The sequence below is a fragment of the Oncorhynchus mykiss genome, chromosome 8 (genome assembly GCF_013265735.2).
Source record: "Oncorhynchus mykiss isolate Arlee chromosome 8, USDA_OmykA_1.1, whole genome shotgun sequence".
NCBI lineage: Eukaryota > Metazoa > Chordata > Actinopteri > Salmoniformes > Salmonidae > Oncorhynchus > Oncorhynchus mykiss.
The window spans coordinates 2,240,891-2,266,845 of record NC_048572.1 but is presented as its reverse complement, the minus strand read 5'-3'; the positions used below and the strand labels follow the sequence as shown (position 1 = coordinate 2,266,845).

The window sequence follows — 25,955 nt, the reverse complement described above, 5'->3', positions numbered from 1 at the left end:
AGTATATGGAATGTAGTGGTCAGCATGTAGAATGTACGTGTCAGTATGTAGAAACAGGGGTCAGCATGTAGAATGTAGGGGTCAGTATGTAGAATGTAGGGGTCAGTGTATAGAATGTAGGGGTCAGTATGTAGACTGTAGGGGTCAGTATATAGACTGTAGGGGTCAGTATGTAGTGGTCAATATATAGAATGTATGGGTCAGTGTGTAGGGGTCAGTATGTAGAATGTAGGAGTCAGTATGTAGGGGGTCAATATATAGAATGTAGTAGTCAGTATGTAGGGGTCAGTATGTAGAATGTAGTGGTCAGTATGTAGGGGTCAGAATGTAGGGGTCAGTATATAGAATGTAGGGGTCAGTATGTAGAATGTAGTGGTCAGTATGTAGGGGTCAGAATGTAGGGGTCAGTATATAGAATGTAGGGGTCAGTATGTAGAATGTAGTGGTCAGTATGTAGAATGTAGGGGTCAGCATGTAGAATGTAGGGGTCAGCATGTAGAATGTAAGGGTCAGTATGTAGGGGTCAATATGTAGAATGTTGGGGTCAGTATATATAATGTATGTGTCAGCATGTAGAATGTAGGGGTCAGTATGTAGAATGTAGGGGTCAGTATGTAGAATGTAGGGGTCAGTATGTAGGATGTAAGGGTCAGTATATAGTATGTAGGGGTCAATATGTAGAATGTAGGGGTCAGCATGTAGATTGTAGGGGTCAGTATGTAGGATGTAAGGGTCAGTATATAGTATGTAGGGGTCAATATGTAGAATGTAGGGGTCAGTATGTAGAATGTAGGGGTCAGCATGTAGAATTTAGGGGTCAGTATGTCGAATGAAGGGATCAGTATATAGAATGTAGAGGTCAGTATGTAGAATGCAGGGGTCAGTATGTAGAATGTAGAGGTCAGCATATAGAATGTAAGGGTCGGTATGTAGGGGTCAATATGTAGAATGTTGGGGTCAGTATATATAATGTATGTGTCAGCATGTAGAATGTAGGGGTCAGTATGTAGAATGTAGGGGTCAGTATATGGAATGTAGGGATCAGTATATAGTATGTAGGGGTCAATATGTAGAATGTAGGGGTCAGTATGTAGAATGTAGGGGTCAGTATGTAGAATGTAGGGGTCAGCATGTAGAATTTATGGGTCAGTATGTAGAATGTAGGGATAAGTATATAGAATGTAGGGGTCAGTATATAGAATGTAAGGGTCAGTATGTAGAATGCAAGGGTCAGTATGTAGAATGTAGGGGTCAGTATATGGAATGTAGGGGTCAGTATGTAGAATGTAGGGGTCAGTATGTAGAATGTAGAGGTCAGCATATAGAATGTAAGGGTCAGGATGTAGAATGTTGGGGTCAGTATATAGAATGTGTTAGTCAGCATGTAGAATGTAGGGGTCAGTATGTAGAATGTAGGGGTCAGTATGTAGAATGTAGGGGTCAGTATGTAGAATGTAGGGCTCAGTATATAGAATGTAAGGGTCAGTATGTAGAATACAAGGGTCAGTATGTAGAATGTAGGGGTCAGTATATGGAATGTAGGGGTCAGTATGTAGAATGTAGGGGTCAGTATGTAGAATGTAGGGGTCAGTATATAGAATGTAGGGGTCAGTGTGTAGAATGTAGGGGTCAGTATGTAGGGGTCAGAATGTAGGGGTCAGTATGTAGAATTTAGGTGTCAGTATATGGAATGTAGTGGTCAGCATGTAGAATTTATGGGTCAGTATGTAGGATGTAAGGGTCAGTATATAGAATGTAGGAGTCAGTATGTAGAATGCGGTGGTCAGTTTGTAGAATGTAGAGGTCATCATATAGAATGTAAGGGTCAGTATGTAGGGGTCAACATGTAGAATGTAGGGGTCAGCATGTAGAATGTAGGGGTCAATATGTAGAATGTAGGGGTCAGCATGTAGAATGTAGGGGTCAGTATGTAGAATGTAGGGGTCAGTATGTAGAATGTAGGGGTCAGTATGTAGAATGTAGGGGTCAGCATGTAGAATGTAGGGGTCAGTATGTAGAATGTAGGGGTCAGTATATAGAATGTAGGGGTCAGTATGTAGAATGCAGGGGTCAGTATGTATAATGTAGGAGTCAGTATATGGAATGTAGGGGTCAGTAAGTAGAATGTAGAGGTCAGTATGTAGAATGTAGGGGTCAGTATATAGTATGTAGGGGTCAATATGTAGAATGTAGGGGTCAGCATGTAGAATGTAGGGGTCAGTATGTAGAATGTAGGGGTCAGTATATAGAATGTAGGGGTCAGTATGTAGAATGTAGGAGTCAGTATGTAGAATGTAGGGGTCAGTATATAGAATGTAGGGGTCAGTATGTAGAATGCAGGGGTCAGTATGTATAATGTAGGAGTCAGTATATGGAATGTAGGGGTCAGTAAGTAGAATGTAGAGGTCAGTATGTAGAATGTAGGGGTCAGTATATAGTATGTAGGGGTCAATATGTAGAATGTAGGGGTCAGTATGTAGTATGTAGGGTTCAGTATGTAGAATGTAGGGGTCAATATGTAGAATGTAGGGTTCAGTATGTTGCGGTCAGTATGTAGAATGTAGGGGTCAATATGTAGAATGTAGGGGTCAGCATGTAGAATGTAGGGGTCAGTATGTAGAATGTAGGGGTCAGTATGTAGAATGTAGGGGTCAGTATGTAGAATGTAGGGGTCAGCATGTAGAATGTAGGGGTCAGTATGTAGAATGTAGGGGTCAGTATATAGAATGTAGGGGTCAGTATGTAGAATGCAGGGGTCAGTATGTATAATGTAGGAGTCAGTATATGGAATGTAGGGGTCAGTAAGTAGAATGTAGAGGTCAGTATGTAGAATGTAGGGGTCAGTATATAGTATGTAGGGGTCAATATGTAGAATGTAGGGGTCAGCATGTAGAATGTAGGGGTCAGTATGTAGAATGTAGGGGTCAGTATATAGAATGTAGGGGTCAGTATGTAGAATGCAGGGGTCAGTATGTATAATGTAGGAGTCAGTATATGGAATGTAGGGGTCAGTAAGTAGAATGTAGAGGTCAGTATGTAGAATGTAGGGGTCAGTATATAGTATGTAGGGGTCAATATGTAGAATGTAGGGGTCAGTATGTAGTATGTAGGGTTCAGTATGTAGAATGTAGGGGTCAATATGTAGAATGTAGGGTTCAGTATGTTGCGGTCAGTATGTAGAATGTAAGGGTTAGTATGTAGTATGTAGGGGTCAGTATATAGAATGTAGGGGTCAGTATATAGAATGTAGGGATCAGTATGTAGGGGTCAATATATATATTGTAGGGGTCAGTATGTATAATGTAGGGAACAATATGTAGTATGGGGTCAGTATTTAGAATGTAGGGGTCAGTATATAGAATGTAGGAGTCAGTATGTGTAATGTAGGGGTCAGTGTGTAGAATGTAGGGGTCAGTATGTAGTATGGGGCCAGTATGTAGAATGTAGGGGTCAGTGTGTAGAATGTAGGGGTCAGTATGTAGAATGTAGGGGTCAGCATGTAGAATGTAGGGGTCAGTATGTAGAATGTAGGTGTCAGTATATGGAATGTAGTGGTCAGCATGTAGAATGTAGGGGTCAGTATGTAGAATGTAGGGTTCAGTATGTAGAATGTACGAGTCAGCATGTAGAATGTAGGGGTCAGTATGTAGAATGTAGGGGTCGGTGTATAGAATGTAGGGGTCAGTATGTAGAATGTAGGGGTCAGTATATAGACTGTAGGGGTCAGTATGTAGTGGTCAATATATAGAATCTAGGGGTCAGTATGTAGAATGTAGGGGTCAGTATGTAGGGGTCAATATATAGAATGTAGGAGTCAGTATGTAGGGGTCAGTATATAGAATGTAGGGGTCAGTGTGTAGAATGTAGGGGTCAGTATGTATGGGTCAGAATGTAGGGGTCAGTATGTATAATGTAGGGGTCAGTATATAGAATGTAGGGCTCAATATGTAGAATGTAAGTGTCAGTATGTAGGGTCAATATGTAGAATGTTGGGGTCAGTATATAGAATGTGTTAGTCAGCATGTAGAATGTAGGGGTCAGTATGTAGAATGTAGGGCTCAGTATATAGAATGTATGGGTCAGTATGTAGAATGCAAGGGTCAGTATGTAGAATGTAGGGGTCAGTATATAGAATGTAGGGGTCAGTATGTAGAATGTAGGGGTCAATATGTAGAATGTAGGGGTCAGTATATAGTATGTAGGGGTCAATATGTAGAATGTAGGGGTCAGTATGTAGTATGTAGGGGTCAGTATGTAGAATGTAGGGGACAGTATGTAGAATGTAGGAGTCAGCATGTAGAATGTAGGGGTCAGTATGTAGAATGTAGGGGTCAGTGTATAGAATGTAGGGGTCAGTATGTAGACTGTAGGATTCAGTATGTAGAATGTAGGGGTCAGTATAAAGACTGTAGGGGTCAGTATGTAGCGGTCAATATATAGAATGTAGGGGTCAGTTTGTAGGGGTCAGTATGTAGAATGTAGGGGTCAGTATGTAGGGGTCAATATATAGAATGTAGGAGTCAGTATGTAGGGGTCAGTATATAGAATGTAGGGGTCAGTGTGTAGAATGTAGGGGTCAGTATGTAGGGGTCAGTATATAGAATGTAGGGGTCAGTATGTAGAATGTAGGTGTCAGTATATGGAATGTAGTGGTCAGCATGTAGAATGTAGTGGTCAGTATGTAGAATGTAGGGGTCAGCATGTAGAAGTTAGAGGTCAGTATGTAGAATGTAGGGATAAGTATATAGAATGTAGTGGTCAGTATGTAGAATGCAGGGGTCAGTATGTAGAATGTGGGGGTCAATATGTAGAATGTTGGGGTCAGTATATAGAATGTAGGGGTCAGCATGTAGAATGTAGGGGTCAGTATGTAGAATGTAGGGGTCAGCATGTAGAATGTAGGGGTCAGTATGTAGAATGCAGGGGTCAGTATGTAGAATGTAGGTGTCAGCATATGGAATGTAGGGGTCAGTATGTAGAATGTAGGGGTCAATATGTAGAATGTAGGGTTCAGTATGTTGGGGTCAGTATATAGAATGTAGGGGTTAGTATGTAGAATGTAGGGGTCAGTATGTAGAATGTAGGGGTCAGTATGTAGAATGTAGGGGTCAGTATGTAGAATGTAGGGGTCAGTATGTAGAATGTAGGGGTCAGTATATAGTATGTAGGGGTCAATATGTAGAATGTAGGGGTCAGTATGTAGTATGTAGGGGTCAGCATGTAGAATGTAGGGGTCAGTATGTAGAATGTAGGGATCAGTATGTAGAATGTAGGGGTCAGTATGTAGAATGTAGGGGTCAGTATGTAGTATGTAGGGATCAGTATGTAGAATGTAGGGGTCAGTATATAGAATGTAGGGGTCAGTATGTAGGAGTCAGTATATAGAATGTAGGGGTCAGTATGTAGAATGTTTTGGTCAGTATGTAGTGGTCACTATGTAGAATGTACAGGTCAATATGTAGAATGTTGGGGTCAGTATATAGAATGTGTTAGTCAGCATGTAGAATGTAGGGGTCAGTATGTAGAATGTAGGGGTCAGCATGTAGAATATAGGGGTCAGTATGTAGAATGTAGGGCTCAGTATATAGAATGTAGGGGTCAGTATGTAGAATGCAAGGGTCAGTATGTAGAATGTAGGGGTCAGTATATGGAATGTAGGGGTCAGTATGTAGAATGTAGGGGTCAGTATGTAGAATGTAGGGGTCAGTATATAGAATGTAGGGGTCAGTATGTAGAATGTAGGGGTCAGTATGTAGGGGTCAGAATGTAGGGGTCAGTATGCAGATTGTAGGGGTCAGCATTTAGAATTTAGGGGTCAATATGTAGGGGTCAGTATGTAGATTGTAGGGGTCAGTATGTAGAATGTAGGGGTCAGCATGTAGAATTTAGGGGTCAATATGTAGAATGTAGGGATCAGTATATAGAATGTAGGAGTCGGTATGTAGAATGCGGTGGTCAGTTTGTAGAATGTAGAGGTCATCATATAGAATGTAAGGGTCAGTATGTAGGGGTCAATATGTAGAATGTTGTGGTCAGTATATAGAATGTAGGGGTCAGCATGTAGAATGTAAGGGTCAGTATGTAGAATGTAGGGGTCAGCATGTAGAATGTAGGGGTCAGTATGTAGAATGTAGGGGTCAGTATATAGAATGTAGGGGTCAGTATGTAGAATGCAGGGGTCAGTATGTAGAATGTAGGGGTCAGTATATGGAATGTAGGGGTCAGTAAGTAGAATGTAGAGGTCAGTATGTAGAATGTAGGGGTCAATATATAGTATGTAGGGGTCAATATGTAGAATGTAGGGGTCAGTATGTAGTATGTAGGGGTCAGTATGTAGAATGTAGGGGTCAATATGTAGAATGTAGGGTTCAGTATGTTGCGGTCAGTATGTAGAATGTAAGGGTTAGTATGTAGTATGTAGGGGTCAGTATGTAGAATGTAGGGGTCAGTATATAGAATGTAGGGATCAGTATGTAGGGGTCAATATATATAATGTAGGGGTCAGTATGTAGAATGTAGGGGTCAGTATATAGAATGTAGGGGTCAGTATGTAGAATGTAGGGGTCAGTATGTAGAATGTAGGGGTCAGCATGTAGAATGTAGGGGTCAGTATGTAGAATGTAGGGGTCAGTATATAGAATGTAGGGGTCAGTATGTAGAATGTAGGGGTCAGTATGTAGAATGTAGGGGTCAGCATGTAGAATGTAGGGGTCAGTATGTAGAATGTAGGGGTCAGTATGTAGAATGTACGAGTCGGCATGTAGAATGTAGGGGTCAGTATGTAGAATGTAGGGGTCAGTGTATAGAATGTAGGGGTCAGTATGTAGACTGTAGGGGTCAGTATGTAGTGGTCAATATATGGAATGTAGGGGTCAGTATGTAGAATGTAGGGGTCAATATATAGAATGTAGGAGTCAGTATGTAGGGGTCAATATATGGAATGTAGGGGTCAGTGTGTAGAATATAGGGGTCAGTATGTAGGGGTCAGTATATAGAATGTAGGAGTCAGTATGTAGGGGTCAATATATGGAATGTAGGGGTCAGTGTGTAGAATGTAGGGGTCAGTGTGTAGAATGTAGGGGTCAGTATGTAGGGGTCAGTATATAGAATGTAGTGGTCAGTGTGTAGTATGTAGGGGTCAATATATGGAATGTAGGGGTCAGTGTGTAGAATGTAGGGGTCAGTATGTAGAATGTAGGGGTCAGCATGTAGAATGTAGGGGTCAGTATGTAGAATGTAGGGGTCAGTATATAGAATGTAGGGGTCAGTATGTAGAATGTAGGGGTCAGTATGTAGAATGTAGGGGTCAGCATGTAGAATGTAGGGGTCAGTATGTAGAATGTAGCTGCAAAATTGTAATTATTCGCCTACCTCATGCCTTTTGCACACATTGTATATAGACTCCCCCTTTGTTTTCTACTGTGTTATTGACTTGTTAATTGTTTACTCCATGTGTAACTCTGTGTTGTCTGCTCATACTGCTATGCTTTATCTTGGCCAGGTCGCAGTTGCAAATGAGAACTTGTTCTCAACTAGCCTACCTGGTTAAATAAAGGTGAAATAAATAAAAATAAAAAAATGTAGGTGTCAGTATATGGAATGTAGTGGTCAGCATGTAGAATGTAGGTGTCAGTATATGGAATGTAGTGGTCAGCATGTAGAATGTAGGTGTCAGTATATGGAATGTAGTGGTCAGCATGTAGAATGTAGGGGTCAGTATGTAGAATGTAGTGGTCAGCATGTAGAATGTAGGGGTCAGTATGTAGAATGTAGGGGTCAGTATGTAGAATGTACGAGTCAGCATGTAGAATGTAGGGGTCAGTATGTAGAATGTAGGGGTCAGTGTATAGAATGTAGGGGTCAGTATGTAGACTGTAGGGGTCAGTATGTAGTGGTCAATATATGGAATGTAGGGGTCAGTATGTAGAATGTAGGGGTCAATATATAGAATGTAGGAGTCAGTATGTAGGGGTCAATATATGGAATGTAGGGGTCAGTGTGTAGAATGTAGGGGTCAGTATGTAGGGGTCAGTATATAGAATGTAGGAGTCAGTATGTAGGGGTCAATATATGGAATGTAGGGGTCAGTGTGTAGAATGTAGGGGTCAGTGTGTAGAATGTAGGGGTCAGTATGTAGGGGTCAGTATATAGAATGTAGTGGTCAGTGTGTAGTATGTAGGGGTCAATATATGGAATGTAGGGGTCAGTGTGTAGAATGTAGGGGTCAGTGTGTAGAATGTAGGGGTCAGTATGTAGGGGTCAGTATATAGAATGTAGGGGTCAGTATGTAGGGGTCAGTGTGTAGAATGTAGGGGTCAGTATGTATGGGTCAGTATGTAGGGGTCAGTGTGTAGGGGTCAGTATATAGAATGTAGGGGTCAGTATGTAGAATGTAGGTTTCAGTATATGGAATGTAGTGGTCAGCATGTAGAATGTAGGGGTCAGTATGTAGAATGTTTGTGTCAGTATATGGAATGTAGTGGTCAGATTGTTGAATGTAGGGGTCAGCATCTAGAATGTAGGGGTCAGTATGTAGAATGCAGGGGTCAGTATGTAGAATGTAGAGGTCAGCATATAGAATGTAAGGGTCAATATGTAGAGTCAATATGTAGAATGTTGGGGTCAGTATATAGAATGTGTTAGTCAGCATGTAGAATGTACAGGTCAATATGTAGAATGTTGGGGTCAGTATATAGAATGTGTTAGTCAGCATGTAGAATGTAGGGGTCAGTAGAATGTAGGGGTCAGCATCTAGAATGTAGGGGTCAGTATGTAGAATGTAGGGCTCAGTATATAGAATGTAGGGGTCAGTATGTAGAATGCAAGGGTCAGTATGTAGAATGTAGGGGTCAGTGTATAGAATGTAGGGGTCAGTATGTAGATTGTAGGGGTCAGTATGTAGAATGTAGGGGTCAGTATGTAGAATGTAGGGGTCAGTGTATAGAATGTAGGGCTCAGTATATAGAATGTAGGGGTCAGTATGTAGAATGTAGGGGTCAGTATATGGAATGTAGGGGTCAGTATGTAGAATGTAGGGGTCAGTATGTAGAATGTAGCGGTCAGTATATAGTATGTAGGGGTCAGTATGTGGAATGCAGGGGTCAGTATGTAGAATGTAGGGGTCAGTATATGGAATGTAGGGGTCAGTATGTAGAATGTAGGGGTCAATATGTAGAATGTATGGTTCAGTATGTTGGGGTCAGTATATAGAATGTAGGGGTTAGTATGTAGAATGTAGGGGTCAGTATGTAGAATGTAGGGGTCAGTATGTAGTATGTAGGGATCAGTATGTAGAATGTAGGGCTCAGTATATATAATTTAGGGCTCAGTATATATAATGTAGGGGTCAGTATGTAGAATGTAGGGCTCAGTATATAGAATGTAGGGATCAGTATGTAGAATGTAGGGGTCAGTACATAGAATGTAGGGGTCAGTATGTAGGAGTCAGTATATAGAATGTAGGGGTCAGTATGTAGTATTAAGGGGTCAGTATATAAAATGTAGGGGTCAGCATGTAGAATGTAGGGGTCAGTATGTAGAATTTAGGGGTCAGTATGTAGAATGTAGGGGTCAGTGTGTAGAATGTTTTGGTCAGTATGTAGTGGTCACTATGTAGAATGTACAGGTCAGAATGTAGAATGTAGGGGTCAGTATATAGACTTTAGGGGTCTGTATGTAGGGGTCAGTATGTAGAATGTAGGGGTCAGTATGTAGGGGTCATTTTATTGAATGTAGGGGTCAGTATGTAGGGGTCAATATATGGAATGTAGGGGTCAGTGTGTAGAATGTAGGGGTCAGTATGTAGGGGTCAGTATATAGAATGTAGGAGTCAGTATGTAGGGGTCAATATATGGAATGTAGGGGTCAGTGTGTAGAATGTAGGGGTCAGTGTGTAGAATGTAGGGGTCAGTATGTAGGGGTCAGTATATAGAATGTAGTGGTCAGTGTGTAGTATGTAGGGGTCAATATATGGAATGTAGGGGTCAGTGTGTAGAATGTAGGGGTCAGTGTGTAGAATGTAGGGGTCAGTATGTAGGGGTCAGTATATAGAATGTAGGGGTCAGTATGTAGGGGTCAGTGTGTAGAATGTAGGGGTCAGTATGTATGGGTCAGTATGTAGGGGTCAGTGTGTAGAATGTAGGGGTCAGTATGTATGGGTCAGTATGTAGGGGTCAGTATATAGAATGTAGGGGTCAGTATGTAGAATGTAGGTTTCAGTATATGGAATGTAGTGGTCAGCATGTAGAATGTAGGGGTCAGTATGTAGAATGTTTGTGTCAGTATATGGAATGTAGTGGTCAGATTGTTGAATGTAGGGGTCAGCATCTAGAATGTAGGGGTCAGTATGTAGAATGCAGGGGTCAGTATGTAGAATGTAGAGGTCAGCATATAGAATGTAAGGGTCAATATGTAGAGTCAATATGTAGAATGTTGGGGTCAGTATATAGAATGTGTTAGTCAGCATGTAGAATGTACAGGTCAATATGTAGAATGTTGGGGTCAGTATATAGAATGTGTTAGTCAGCATGTAGAATGTAGGGGTCAGTAGAATGTAGGGGTCAGCATCTAGAATGTAGGGGTCAGTATGTAGAATGTAGGGCTCAGTATATAGAATGTAGGGGTCAGTATGTAGAATGCAAGGGTCAGTATGTAGAATGTAGGGGTCAGTGTATAGAATGTAGGGGTCAGTATGTAGATTGTAGGGGTCAGTATGTAGAATGTAGGGGTCAGTATGTAGAATGTAGGGGTCAGTGTATAGAATGTAGGGCTCAGTATATAGAATGTAGGGGTCAGTATGTAGAATGTAGGGGTCAGTATATGGAATGTAGGGGTCAGTATGTAGAATGTAGGGGTCAGTATGTAGAATGTAGCGGTCAGTATATAGTATGTAGGGGTCAGTATGTAGAATGCAGGGGTCAGTATGTAGAATGTAGGGGTCAGTATATGGAATGTAGGGGTCAGTATGTAGAATGTAGGGGTCAATATGTAGAATGTATGGTTCAGTATGTTGGGGTCAGTATATAGAATGTAGGGGTTAGTATGTAGAATGTAGGGGTCAGTATGTAGAATGTAGGGGTCAGTATGTAGTATGTAGGGATCAGTATGTAGAATGTAGGGCTCAGTATATATAATTTAGGGCTCAGTATATATAATGTAGGGGTCAGTATGTAGAATGTAGGGCTCAGTATATAGAATGTAGGGATCAGTATGTAGAATGTAGGGGTCAGTACATAGAATGTAGGGGTCAGTATGTAGGAGTCAGTATATAGAATGTAGGGGTCAGTATGTAGTATTAAGGGGTCAGTATATAAAATGTAGGGGTCAGCATGTAGAATGTAGGGGTCAGTATGTAGAATTTAGGGGTCAGTATGTAGAATGTAGGGGTCAGTGTGTAGAATGTTTTGGTCAGTATGTAGTGGTCACTATGTAGAATGTACAGGTCAGAATGTAGAATGTAGGGGTCAGTATATAGACTTTAGGGGTCTGTATGTAGGGGTCAGTATGTAGAATGTAGGGGTCAGTATGTAGGGGTCATTTTATTGAATGTAGGGGTCAGTATGTAGGGGTCAATATATGGAATGTAGGGGTCAGTGTGTAGAATGTAGGGGTCAGTATGTAGGGGTCAGTATATAGAATGTAGGAGTCAGTATGTAGGGGTCAATATATGGAATGTAGGGGTCAGTGTGTAGAATGTAGGGGTCAGTGTGTAGAATGTAGGGGTCAGTATGTAGGGGTCAGTATATAGAATGTAGTGGTCAGTGTGTAGTATGTAGGGGTCAATATATGGAATGTAGGGGTCAGTGTGTAGAATGTAGGGGTCAGTGTGTAGAATGTAGGGGTCAGTATGTAGGGGTCAGTATATAGAATGTAGGGGTCAGTATGTAGGGGTCAGTGTGTAGAATGTAGGGGTCAGTATGTATGGGTCAGTATGTAGGGGTCAGTGTGTAGAATGTAGGGGTCAGTATGTATGGGTCAGTATGTAGGGGTCAGTATATAGAATGTAGGGGTCAGTATGTAGAATGTAGGTTTCAGTATATGGAATGTAGTGGTCAGCATGTAGAATGTAGGGGTCAGTATGTAGAATGTTTGTGTCAGTATATGGAATGTAGTGGTCAGATTGTTGAATGTAGGGGTCAGCATCTAGAATGTAGGGGTCAGTATGTAGAATGCAGGGGTCAGTATGTAGAATGTAGAGGTCAGCATATAGAATGTAAGGGTCAATATGTAGAGTCAATATGTAGAATGTTGGGGTCAGTATATAGAATGTGTTAGTCAGCATGTAGAATGTACAGGTCAATATGTAGAATGTTGGGGTCAGTATATAGAATGTGTTAGTCAGCATGTAGAATGTAGGGGTCAGTAGAATGTAGGGGTCAGCATCTAGAATGTAGGGGTCAGTATGTAGAATGTAGGGCTCAGTATATAGAATGTAGGGGTCAGTATGTAGAATGCAAGGGTCAGTATGTAGAATGTAGGGGTCAGTGTATAGAATGTAGGGGTCAGTATGTAGATTGTAGGGGTCAGTATGTAGAATGTAGGGGTCAGTATGTAGAATGTAGGGGTCAGTGTATAGAATGTAGGGCTCAGTATATAGAATGTAGGGGTCAGTATGTAGAATGTAGGGGTCAGTATATGGAATGTAGGGGTCAGTATGTAGAATGTAGGGGTCAGTATGTAGAATGTAGCGGTCAGTATATAGTATGTAGGGGTCAGTATGTAGAATGCAGGGGTCAGTATGTAGAATGTAGGGGTCAGTATATGGAATGTAGGGGTCAGTATGTAGAATGTAGGGGTCAATATGTAGAATGTATGGTTCAGTATGTTGGGGTCAGTATATAGAATGTAGGGGTTAGTATGTAGAATGTAGGGGTCAGTATGTAGAATGTAGGGGTCAGTATGTAGTATGTAGGGATCAGTATGTAGAATGTAGGGCTCAGTATATATAATTTAGGGCTCAGTATATATAATGTAGGGGTCAGTATGTAGAATGTAGGGCTCAGTATATAGAATGTAGGGATCAGTATGTAGAATGTAGGGGTCAGTATATAGAATGTAGGGGTCAGTATGTAGGAGTCAGTATATAGAATGTAGGGGTCAGTATGTAGTATTAAGGGGTCAGTATATAAAATGTAGGGGTCAGCATGTAGAATGTAGGGGTCAGTATGTAGAATTTAGGGGTCAGTATGTAGAATGTAGGGGTCAGTGTGTAGAATGTTTTGGTCAGTATGTAGTGGTCACTATGTAGAATGTACAGGTCAGAATGTAGAATGTAGGGGTCAGTATATAGACTTTAGGGGTCTGTATGTAGGGGTCAGTATGTAGAATGTAGGGGTCAGTATGTAGGGGTCATTTTATTGAATGTAGGGGTCAGTATGTAGAATGTAGGGGTCAGTATGTAGGGGTCAGTATATAGAATGTACTGGTCAGTATTTAGAATGTAGAGGTCACTATATAGAATGTAGGGGTCAGTATATAGGGGTCAGTATATAGAATGTAGGGGTCAGTATGTAGAATGTAGCGGTCAGTATATAGGGGTCAGTATGTAGGATGTAAGGGTCAGTATATAGTATGTAGGGCTCAATATGTAGAATGTAAGGGTCAGTATGTAGAATGTAGAGGTCAGCATAGAGAATGTAAGGGTCAATATGTAGAGTCAATATGTAGAATGTTGGGGTCAGTATATAGAATGTGTTAGTCAGCATGTAGAATGTAGGGGTCAGTAGAATGTAGGGGTCAGCATCTAGAATGTAGGGGTCAGTATGTAGAATGTAGGGCTCAGAATATAGAATGTAGGGGTCAGTATGTAGAATGCAAGGGTCAGTATGTAGAATGTAGGGGTCAGTATATGGAATGTAGGGGTCAGTATGTAGAATGTAGCGGTCAGTATATAGTATGTAGGGTCAATATGTAGAATGTAGCGGTCAGTATATAGTATGTAGGGTCAATATGTAGAATGTAGGGGTCAGTATGTAGTATGTAGGGGTCAGTATGTAGAATGTAGGGGTCAGTATGTAGAATGTAGGAGTCAGCATGTAGAATGTAGGGGTCAGTATGTAGAATGTAGGGGTCAGTGTATAGAATGTAGGGGTCAGTATGTAGACTGTAGGATTCAGTATGTAGAATGTAGTGGTCAATATATAGAATGTAGTAGTCAGTATGTAGGGGTCAGTATATAGAATGTAGGGGTCAGTGTGTAGAATGTAGGGGTCAGTATGTAGGGGTCAGAGTGTAGGTGTCAGTATATAGAATGTAGGGGTCAGTATGTAGAATGTAGGTGTCTGTATATGGAATGTAGTGGTCAGCATGTAGAATGTAGGGGTCAGTATATAGTATGTAGGGCTCAATATGTAGAATGTAGGGGTCAGTATGTAGAATGTAGTGGTCAGCATGTAGAATGTTGGGGTCAGTATATAGAATGTAGGGGTTAGCATGTAGATTGTAGGGGTCAGTATTTAGAATGTAGGGGTCAGCATGTAGAATGTAGGGGTCAGCATGTAGAATGTAGGGGTCAGTATATAGAATGTAGGGGTCAGTATGTAGAATGCAGGGGTCAGTATGTAGAATGTAGGGGTCAGTATATGGAATGTAGGGGTCAGTATGTAGAATGTAGGGGTCAATATGTAGAATGTAGGGTTCAGTATGTTGGGGTCAGTATGTAGAATGTAAGGGTTAGTATGTAGAATGTAGGGTTCAGTATGTAGAATGTAGGGGTCAGTATGTAGAATGTAGGGTTCAGTATGTAGAATGTAGGGGTCAGTATGTAGGGATCAGTATGTAGAATGTATGGGTCAGTATGTAGGGGTCAGTATGTAGTATTAAGGGGTCAGTATATAAAATGTAGGGGTCAGTACGTAGAATGTAGGGGTCAGTACGTAGAATTTAGGGGTCAGTATGTAGAATGTAGGGGTCAGTGTGTAGAATGTTTTGGTCAGTATGTAGTTGTCACTATGTAGAATGTACAGGTCAGAATGTAGAATGTAGGGGTCAGTATATAGACTTTAGGGGTCTGTATGTAGGGGTCAGTATGTAGAATGTAGGGGTCAGTATGTAGGGGTCAGTTTACTGAATGTAGGGGTCAGTATGTAGAATGTAGGGGTCAGTATGTAGGGGTCAGTACATAGAATGTACTGGTCAGTATTTAGAATGTAGAGGTCACTATATAGATTGTAGGGGTCAGTATATAGAATGTAGGGGTCAGTATGTAGAATGTAGCGGTCAGTATATAGGGGTCAGTATGTAGAATGTTGTGGTCAGTATATAGAATGTAGGGGTCCGTATGTAGAATGTAGGGGTCAGTATGTAGATTGTAGGGGTCACTATATAGAATGTAGGGGTCAGTATATAGAATGTAGGGCTCAGTATATAGAATGTAGGGGTCAGTATGTAGAATGTAGGTGTCAGTATATAGAATGTAGGGGTCAGTATGTAGAATGTAGAGGTCAGTTTGTAGTATGTAGTGGTCAGTATGTAGAATAATGGGGTCAGTATGTAGCATATAGGTGTCAGTATGTAGGGGTCAGTATATAGAATGTAGGGGTCAGTATGTAGAATGTAGGGGTCAGAATGTAGAATGTTGGGGTCAGAATATAGAATGTAAGAGTAAGTATTTAGTATGTATGGGTCAGTATGTTGGGGTCAATTTGTAGTAGTCAGTATGTAGGGGTCAGAATGTAGAATGCTGGGGTCAGTATATAGAATGTAGGGGTCAATATGTAGAATGTAGGGTTCAGTATGTTGGGGTCAGTATGTAGAATATAAGGGTTAGTATGTAGAATGTAGGGTTCAGTATGTAGAATGTAGGGGTCAGTATGTAGAATGTAGGGTTCAGTATGTAGAATGTAGGGGTCAGTATGTAGGGATCAGTATGTAGAATGTAGGGGTCAGTATGTAGGGGTCAGTATGTAGTATTAAGGGGTCAGTATATAAAATGTAGGGGTCAGTACGTAGAATGTAGGGGTCAGTACGTAGAATTTAGGGGTCAGTATGTAGAATGTAGGGGTCAGTGTGTAGAATGTTTTGGTCAGTATGTAGTTGTCACTATGTAGAATGTACAGGTCAGAATGTAGAATGTAGGGGTCAGTATATAGACTTTAGGGGTCTGTATGTAGGGGTCAGTATGTAGAATGTAGGGGTCAGTATGTAGGGGTCAGTTTATTGAATGTAGGGGTCAGTATGTAGAATGTAGGGGTCAGTATGTAGGGGTCAGTACATAGAATGTACTGGTCAGTATTTAGAATGTAGAGGTCACTATATAGAATGTAGGGGTCAGTATATAGAATGTAGGGGTCAGTATGTAGAATGTAGCGGTCAGTATATAGGGGTCAGTATGTAGAATGTTGTGGTCAGTATATAGAATGTAGGGGTCCGTATGTAGAATGTAGGGGTCAGTATGTAGATTGTAGGGGTCACTATATAGAATGTAGGGGTCAGTATATAGAATGTAGGGCTCAGTATATAGAATGTAGGGGTCAGTATGTAGAATGTAGGTGTCAGTATATAGAATGTAGGGGTCAGTATGTAGAATGTAGAGGTCAGTTTGTAGTATGTAGTGGTCAGTATGTAGAATAATGGGGTCAGTATGTAGCATGTAGAGTATGTATGTAGGGGTCAGTATATAGAATGTAGGGGTCAGTATGTAGAATGTAGGGGTCAGAATGTAGAATGTTGGGGTCAGAATATAGAATGTAAGAGTAAGTATTTAGTATGTATGGGTCAGTATGTTGGGGTCAATTTGTAGTAGTCAGTATGTAGGGGTCAGAGTGTAGAATGCTGGGGTCAGTATATAGAATTTAAGGGTAAGTATGTAGTATGTACGGGTCAGTATGTAGTATGGGGTCAGTATGTAGAATGTAGGGGTCAGTTTGTAGTATGTAAGGGTCAGTATGTAGTATGTAGGGGTCAGTATGTAGAATGTAGGGGTCATTATGTAGAATGTAGGGGTCAGTATGTAGTATGTAGGGGTCAGTATGTAGTATGTAGGGGTCATTATGTAGAATGAAGGGGTCATAATGTAGTATGTAGGGGTCAGTATATAGGTGTCAGTATATAGTATGTAGGGGTCAGTATATTGAAATTAAGGGTCACTATATAGAATGTATAGGTCAGTATGTACAATGTTGGGGTCAGTATGTGGAATGTAGGGGTCAGTATGTAGAATGTAGGGGTCAGTGTGTATAATGTAGGGATCAGTATGTTGAATGTAGGGGTCAGTATGTTGAATGTTGTGGTCAGTATATAGAATGTAGGGGTCCGTATGTAGAATGTAGGGGTCAGTATGTAGATTGTAGGGGTCACTATATAGAATGTAGGGGTCAGTATATAGAATGTAGGGCTCTGTATATAGAATGTAGGGGTCAGTATGTAGAATGTAGGTGTCAGTATATAGAATGTAGGGGTCAGTATGTAGAATGTAGAGGTCAGTTTGTAGTATGTAGTGGTCAGTATGTAGAATAATGGGGTCAGTATGTAGCATATAGGTGTCAGTATGTAGGGGTCAGTATATAGAATGTAGGGGTCAGTATGTAGAATGTAGGGGTCAGAATGTAGAATGTTGGGGTCAGAATATAGAATGTAAGAGTAAGTATTTAGTATGTATGGGTCAGTATGTTGGGGTCAATTTGTAGTAGTCAGTATGTAGGGGTCAGAATGTAGAATGCTGGGGTCAGTATATAGAATGTAGGGGTCAATATGTAGAATGTAGGGTTCAGTATGTTGGGGTCAGTATGTAGAATGTAAGGGTTAGTATGTAGAATGTAGGGTTCAGTATGTAGAATGTAGGGGTCAGTATGTAGAATGTAGGGTTCAGTATGTAGAATGTAGGGGTCAGTATGTAGGGATCAGTATGTAGAATGTAGGGGTCAGTATGTAGGGGTCAGTATGTAGTATTAAGGGGTCAGTATATAAAATGTAGGGGTCAGTACGTAGAATGTAGGGGTCAGTACGTAGAATTTAGGGGTCAGTATGTAGAATGTAGGGGTCAGTGTGTAGAATGTAGGGGTCAGTATGTAGTTGTCACTATGTAGAATGTACAGGTCAGAATGTAGAATGTAGGGGTCAGTATATAGACTTTAGGGGTCTGTATGTAGGGGTCAGTATGTAGAATGTAGGGGTCAGTATGTAGGGGTCAGTTTATTGAATGTAGGGGTCAGTATGTAGAATGTAGGGGTCAGTATGTAGGGGTCAGTACATAGAATGTACTGGTCAGTATTTAGAATGTAGAGGTCACTATATAGAATGTAGGGGTCAGTATATAGAATGTAGGGGTCAGTATGTAGAATGTAGCGGTCAGTATATAGGGGTCAGTATGTAGAATGTTGTGGTCAGTATATAGAATGTAGGGGTCCGTATGTAGAATGTAGGGGTCAGTATGTAGATTGTAGGGGTCACTATATAGAATGTAGGGGTCAGTATATAGAATGTAGGGCTCAGTATATAGAATGTAGGGGTCAGTATGTAGAATGTAGGTGTCAGTATATAGAATGTAGGGGTCAGTATGTAGAATGTAGAGGTCAGTTTGTAGTATGTAGTGGTCAGTATGTAGAATAATGGGGTCAGTATATAGAATGTAGGGGTCAGTATATAGAATGTAGGGGTCAGAATGTAGAATGTTGGGGTCAGAATATAGAATGTAAGAGTAAGTATTTAGTATGTATGGGTCAGTATGTTGGGGTCAATTTGTAGTAGTCAGTATGTAGGGGTCAGAATGTAGAATGCTGGGGTCAGTATATAGAATTTAAGGGTAAGTATGTAGTATGTACGGGTCAGTATGTAGTATGGGGTCAGTATGTAGAATGTAGGGGTCAGTTTGTAGTATGTAAGGGTCAGTATGTAGTATGTAGGGGTCAGTATGTAGAATGTAGGGGTCATTATGTAGAATGTAGGGGTCAGTATGTAGTATGTAGGGGTCAGTATGTAGTATGTAGGGGTCATTATGTAGAATGAAGGGGTCATAATGTAGTATGTAGGGGTCAGTATATAGGTGTCAGTATATAGTATGTAGGGGTCAGTATATTGAAATTAAGGGTCACTATATAGAATGTATAGGTCAGTATGTACAATGTTGGGGTCAGTATGTGGAATGTAGGGGTCAGTATGTAGAATGTAGGGGTCAGTGTGTATAATGTAGGGATCAGTATGTTGAATGTAGGGGTCAGTATGTTGAATGTAGGGGTCAGTATGTTGAATGTAGGGGTCAGTATGTAGAATGTAGGGGTATTTAGTGGTCATTATGTAGAATATAGGGGTCATTATGTAGAATCTAGGGGTCATTATGTAGTATGTATTTAGGGGTCATTATGTAGAATATAGGGGTCATTATGTAGAATCTAGGGGTCATTATGTAGTATGTAGGGTCAGTATGTAGTATGTAGGGGTCAGTATATAGGGGTCATTATGTAGTATGTAGGGGTCAGTATGTAGTATGTAAGGGTCAGTATATAAGGGTCAGTATGTAGGGTTCATTATGTAGTATGTAGGTGTCAGTATGTAGTATGTAGGGGTCATTATGTAGAATGTAGGGGTCAGTATGTAGAATGTAGGGGTCAGTATGTAGTATGTAGGGGTCATTATGTAGAATGTAGGGGTCAGTATGTAGAATGTAGCGGTCATAATCTAGTATGTATGGGTCAGTATATAGGATGTAAGGATCAGTATGAAGTATGGGGTCTGTATGTAGTATGTAGGGGTCAGTATGTAGAATGTAGGGGTCAGTATGTAGAATGTAGGGTTCAGTATATAGGATGTAAGGATCAATATGAAGTATGGGGTCAGTATGTAGTATGTAGGGGTCAGTATGTAGAATGTAGGGGTCAGTACGTAGTATTTAGAGGTTAGTATGTCATAGTCAGGGCCTGTGTCGCAGGCTGACGGTGTGTGTGTGTGTGTGTTGTGGTTGCTAGGCGATGGAGAGCAAGCTGCTGGTTGGAGGGAGGAACATCATGGATCACACCAGCGAACAGCAGAAGACCCTTGAGACACGCAGACAGGAGATCGCTGAGCAGGTACCTCCTATGGACATGATAGTAAAGACAACGCTTTTCATTGAACATCAACACAACCGTACTGTTTTCATCTGATTGGCTAGTTTTCCATCCAAATGGCGAATGATTTTCATGCAAATATTTTAAAATCTGCATATAAACAATATGAGCATTTTCACACCAAAGATGTTTCCATCATATTGACTTGTTGTGAATAAAATGCTGTGACCTAGTAGCAGTAACTTACAAGTTAATTGGTTTCCGTCGCATTTTCACCTCTACTGATGGTTCTGTCACTAAGAATGTTGTGTTGTATAGGGAGTGTTCCCTCTGGTACATGTTGTGTTATATAGGGAGTGTTCCCTCTGGTACATGTTGTGTTATATAGGGAGTGTTCCCTCTGGTACATGTTGTGTTGTATAGGGAGTGTTCCCTCTGGTACATGTTGTGTTGTATAGGGAGTGTTCCCTCTGGTACATGTTGTGTTGTATAGGGAGTGTTCCCTCTCTGGTACATGTTGTGTTATATAGGGAGTGTTCCCTCTGGTACATGTTGTGTTGTATAGGGAGTGTTCCCTCTGGTACATGTTGTGTTATATAGGGAGTGTTCCCTCTGGTACATGTTGTGTTATATAGGGAGTGTTCCCTCTGGTACATGTTATATAGGGAGTGTTCCCTCTGGTACATGTTGTGTTATATAGGGAGTGTTCCCTCTGGTACATGTTGTGTTATATAGGGAGTGTTCCCTCTGGTACATGTTGTGTTATATAGGGAGTGTTCCCTCTGGTACATGTTGTGTTATATAGGGAGTGTTCCCTCTGGTACATGTTGTGTTATATAGGGAGTGTTCCCTCTGGTACATGTTATATAGGGAGTGTTCCCTCTGGTACATGTTGTGTTGTATAGGGAGTGTTCCCTCTGGTACATGTTGTGTTATATAGGGAGTGTTCCCTCTGGTACATGTTGTGTTATATAGGGAGTGTTCCCTCTGGTACATGTTATATAGGGAGTGTTCCCTCTGGTACATGTTATATAGGGAGTGTTCCCTCTGGTACATGTTGTATAGGGAGTGTTCCCTCTCTGGTACATGTTGTGTTATATAGGGAGTGTTCCCTCTGGTACATGTTGTATAGGGAGTGTTCCCTCTCTGGTACATGTTGTGTTATATAGGGAGTGTTCCCTCTGGTACATGTTGTGTTATATAGGGAGTGTTCCCTCTGGTACATGTTGTATAGGGAGTGTTCCCTCTCTGGTACATGTTGTGTTATATAGGGAGTGTTCCCTCTGGTACATGTTGTATAGGGAGTGTTCCCTCTGGTACATGTTGTGTTATATAGGGAGTGTTCCCTCTGGTACATGTTGTGTTGTATAGGGAGTGTTCCCTCTGGTACATGTTGTGTTATATAGGGAGTGTTCCCTCTGGTACATGTTGTATAGGGAGTGTTCCCTCTCTGGTACATGTTGTGTTGTATAGGGAGTGTTCCCTCTGGTACATGTTGTATAGGGAGTGTTCCCTCTCTGGTACATGTTGTGTTATATAGGGAGTGTTCCCTCTCTGGTACATGTTGTGTTATATAGGGAGTGTTCCCTCTGGTACATGTTGTGTTATATAGGGAGTGTTCCCTCTGGTACATGTTGTGTTATATAGGGAGTGTTCCCTCTGGTACATGTTGTATAGGGAGTGTTCCCTCTGGTACATGTTATATAGGGAGTGTTCCCTCTCTGGTACATGTTGTGTTATATAGGGAGTGTTCCCTCTCTGGTACATGTTGTGTTGTATAGGGAGTGTTCCCTCTGGTACATGTTGTGTTATATAGGGAGTGTTCCCTCTGGTACATGTTGTGTTATATAGGGAGTGTTCCCTCTCTGGTACATGTTGTGTTATATAGGGAGTGTTCCCTCTGGTACATGTTGTGTTATATTGGGAGTGTTCCCTCTCTGGTACATGTTGTGTTATATTGGGAGTGTTCCCTCTGGTACATGTTGTGTTATATTGGGAGTGTTCCCTCTCTGGTACATGTTGTGTTATATAGGGAGTGTTCCCTCTGGTACATGTTGTGTTATATAGGGAGTGTTCCCTCTCTGGTACATGTTGTATAGGGAGTGTTCCCTCTCTGGTACATGTTGTGTTATATAGGGAGTGTTCCCTCTGGTACATGTTGTGTTATATTGGGAGTGTTCCCTCTGGTACATGTTGTGTTATATTGGGAGTGTTCCCTCTCTGGTACATGTTGTGTTATATTGGGAGTGTTCCCTCTGGTACATGTTGTATAGGGAGTGTTCCCTCTGGTACATGTTGTGTTATATAGGGAGTGTTCCCTCTGGTACATGTTGTGTTATATTGGGAGTGTTCCCTCTGGTACATGTTGTGTTATATAGGGAGTGTTCCCTCTGGTACATGTTGTGTTATATAGGGAGTGTTCCCTCTGGTACATGTTGTGTTATATTGGGAGTGTTCCCTCTCTGGTACATGTTGTGTTATATCTCCATCGACGATCTATGGTCCGGAGTCCCCGGCGACGATCCACGGTCCGGTTCCTCCGGCGACAATCCACAGTCCGGAGTCCCCGGCGACGATCCGAGGCGCCACCGAGGCTAGATGCCCACCCGGACCCTCCCCCATAGAGTCAGGTTTTGCGGCCGGAGTCCGCACCTTTGGTGGGGTAGTGTCACGCCCTGACCTTAGAGAACCTTTTATTTCTCTATTTTGGTTAGGTCAGGGTGTGACTAGGGTGGGTAGACTGTTTTTTTATTTTCTATGTTGGTCTGGTATGGTTCCCAATCAGAGGCAGCTGCCTATCGTCGTCTCTGATTGGGGATCATATTTAGGCAGCCATTTAGGCAGCCTTTCCCACCTGTTGTTTGTGGGATCTTGATTTTGTATTGTTGCTTTTTAGCCCTACAAAGCTGGACATTTCATTTGTTACTCTTTCTTGTTTTGTGCCGGTTATCATCAATAAAAATGATTAACCTACCCCACGCTGCATCTTGGTCCGACCATCCTTCCAACAACGATCGTGTTAATAAAATTGTGTTTGTGTTGTAGAGAGAAAGGGATGTTGTTAAAGTTGTTTATTTTGTAGAGTCGCAGAAAAAGGAAGATGTTCTAAAAAAAAAGTTGTCTTTGTATTGTATTGAGAGAAGGAGATTTTAATAGAGTTGTGTTTGTATTAGAGTCGTAGAGAGGAGATGTCAATAAAGTTTTGTTTATATTGTAGAGTCGTAGAGAGAGGGAGATGTTAATAAAGTTGTTTGTGTTGTAGAGAGAGAGAGATGTTAATAAAGTTGTGTTTGTGTCGTAGAGAGAGGGAGATGTTAATAAAGTTGTGTTTGTGTTGTAGAGAGAGGGAGATGTTAATAAAGTTGTGTTTGTGTTGTACAGTCGTAGAGAGAGGGAGATGTTAATACAGTTGTTTGTGTCGTAGAGATAGGGAGATGTTAATAAAGTTGTTTGTATTGTAGAGTCGTAGAAAGAGGGAGATGTTAATAAAGTTGTTTGTGTTGTAGAGAGAGGGAGATGTTAATAAAGTTGTGTTTGTGTCGTAGAGAGAGGGAGATGTTAATAAAGTTGTGTTTGTATTATAGAGTCGTAGAGAGAGGGAGATGTTAATAAAGTTGTGTTTGTATTATAGAGTCGTAGAGAGAGGGAGATGTTAATAAAGTTGTGTTTGTATTATAGAGTCGTAGAGAGAGGGAGATGTTAATACAGTTGTTTGTGTCGTAGAGAGAGGGAGATGTTAATAAAGTTGTTTGTATTGTAGAGTCGTAGAGAGAGGGAGATGTTAATAAAGTTGTTTGTGTCGTAGAGAGAGGGAGATGTTAATAAAGTTGTGTTTGTGTTGTAGAGAGAGGGAGATGTTAATAAAGTTGTGTTTGTGTTGTAGAGAGAGGGAGATGTTAATAAAGTTGTGTTTGTATTATAGAGTCGTAGAGAGAGGGAGATGTTAATAAAGTTGTATTTGTATTGTAGAGTCGTAGAGAGAGGGAGATGTTAATAAAGTTGTTTGTGTCGTAGAGAGAGGGAGATATTAATAACGTTGTATTTGTATTATAGAGTCGTAGAGAGAGGGAGATATTAATAACGTTGTATTTGTATTGTAGAGTCGTAGAGAGAGGGAGATGTTAATAAAGTTGTGTTTGTATTGTAGAGTCGTAGAGAGAGGGAGATATTAATAACGTTGTATTTGTATTATAGAGTCGTAGAGAGAGGGAGATGTTAATAAAGTTGTGTTTGTATTGTAGAGTCGTAGAGAGAGGGAGATATTAATAACGTTGTATTTGTATTGTAGAGTCGTAGAGAGAGGGAGATATTAATAACGTTGTATTTGTATTGTAGAGTCGTAGAGAGAGGGAGATGTTAATAAAGTTGTTTGTGTCGTAGAGAGAGGGAGATATTAATAACGTTGTATTTGTATTATAGAGTCGTAGAGAGAGGGAGATGTTAATAAAGTTGTGTTTGTATTATAGAGTCGTAGAGAGAGGGAGATATTAATAACGTTGTATTTGTATTGTAGAGTCGTAGAGAGAGGGAGATGTTAATAAAGTTGTATTTGTATTGTAGAGTCGTAGAGAGAGGGAGATATTAATAACGTTGTATTTGTATTGTAGAGTCGTAGAGAGAGGGAGATGTTAATAAAGTTGTGTTTGTATTGTAGAGTCGTAGAGAGAGGGAGATGTTAATAAAGTTGTGTTTGTATTATAGAGTCGTAGAGAGAGGGAGATATTAATAACGTTGTGTTTGTGTTGTAGAGAGAGGGAGATGTTAATAAGGTTGTGTTTGTGAAGTAGAGAGAGGGAGATGTTAATAAAGTTGTGTTTGTATTATAGAGTCGTAGAGAGAGGGAGATGTTAATAAAGTTGTGTTTGTGTTGTAGAGAGAGGGAGATGTTAATAAAGTTGTGTTTGTGAAGTAGAGAGAGGGAGATGTTAATAAAGTTGTGTTTGTATTATAGAGTCGTAGAGAGAGGGAGATGTTAATAAAGTTGTGTTTGTATTATAGAGTCGTAGAGAGAGGGAGATATTAATAACGTTGTATTTGTATTGTAGAGTCGTAGAGAGAGGGAGATATTAATAACGTTGTATTTGTATTGTAGAGTCGTAGAGAGAGGGAGATGTTAATAAAGTTGTATTTGTATTGTAGAGTCGTAGAGAGAGGGAGATTCTGCAGCAGGTGATGGTTCAGGATGAAGAGACTCTAGAACTCAGAGAAACATTCTCCTCCCTGCAACAGGAGGTGGAGGCCAAGACCAAGAAGCTCAAGAAGGTGAGACTTAAAACACTGTATTGTTTCTCATTGATTGTATTGTTGTTGAAGTAACAAAAAAAGTTCTCTGTTGTAGCTCTATCTATCTGCTGTAGCTCTAAGCAACGCTAAAGTGTGTCTGCTCTGTCTGTTGCAGTTCTATGCTAAGCTGCGGTGTGTCTGTTCCGTCTGTTGTAGCTCTATGCTAAGCTGCAGTGTGTCTGTTCCGTCTGTTGTAGCTCTATGCTAAGCTGCAGTGTGTCTGTTCCGTCTGTTGTAGCTCTATGCTAAGCTGCAGTGTGTCTGTTCCGTCTGTTGTAGCTCTATGCTAAGCTGCGGTGTGTCTGTTCCGTCTGTTGTAGCTCTATGCTAAGCTGCAGCGTGTCTGTTCCGTCTGTTGTAGCTCTATGCTAAGCTGCAGTGTGTCTGTTCCGTCTGTTGTAGCTCTATGCTAAGCTGCAGCGTGTCTGTTCCGTCTGTTGTAGCTCTATGCTAAGCTGCAGTGTGTCTGTTCCGTCTGTTGTAGCTCTATGCTAAGCTGCAGTGTGTCTATTCCGTCTGTTGTAGCTCTATGCTAAGCTGCAGTGTGTCTGTTCCGTCTGTTGTAGCTCTATGCTAAGCTGCAGCGTGTCTGTTCCGTCTGTTGTAGCTCTATGCTAAGCTGCAGCATGTCTGTTCTACTGTATTGTAGCTCTATGCTAAGCTGCAGTGTGTCTGTTCTACTGTGTTGTAGCT

General features: G+C 41.0%; 1 protein-coding gene across 1 annotated transcript in view; it reads left to right on the top strand.

Annotated features, from left to right (window-relative positions):
• LOC110529239 (kinesin-like protein KIF3C) overlaps positions 1-25,955 on the top strand; it is a 44,453-nt gene that overhangs the window by 11,592 nt on the left and 6,906 nt on the right. Inside the window, exons 2-3 of the mRNA XM_036984555.1 lie at positions 19,899-20,000; positions 25,119-25,241. Of these exons, the coding sequence (XP_036840450.1) occupies positions 19,899-20,000; positions 25,119-25,241 (225 nt within the window). The remainder of the gene's footprint in view (positions 1-19,898; positions 20,001-25,118; positions 25,242-25,955) is intronic.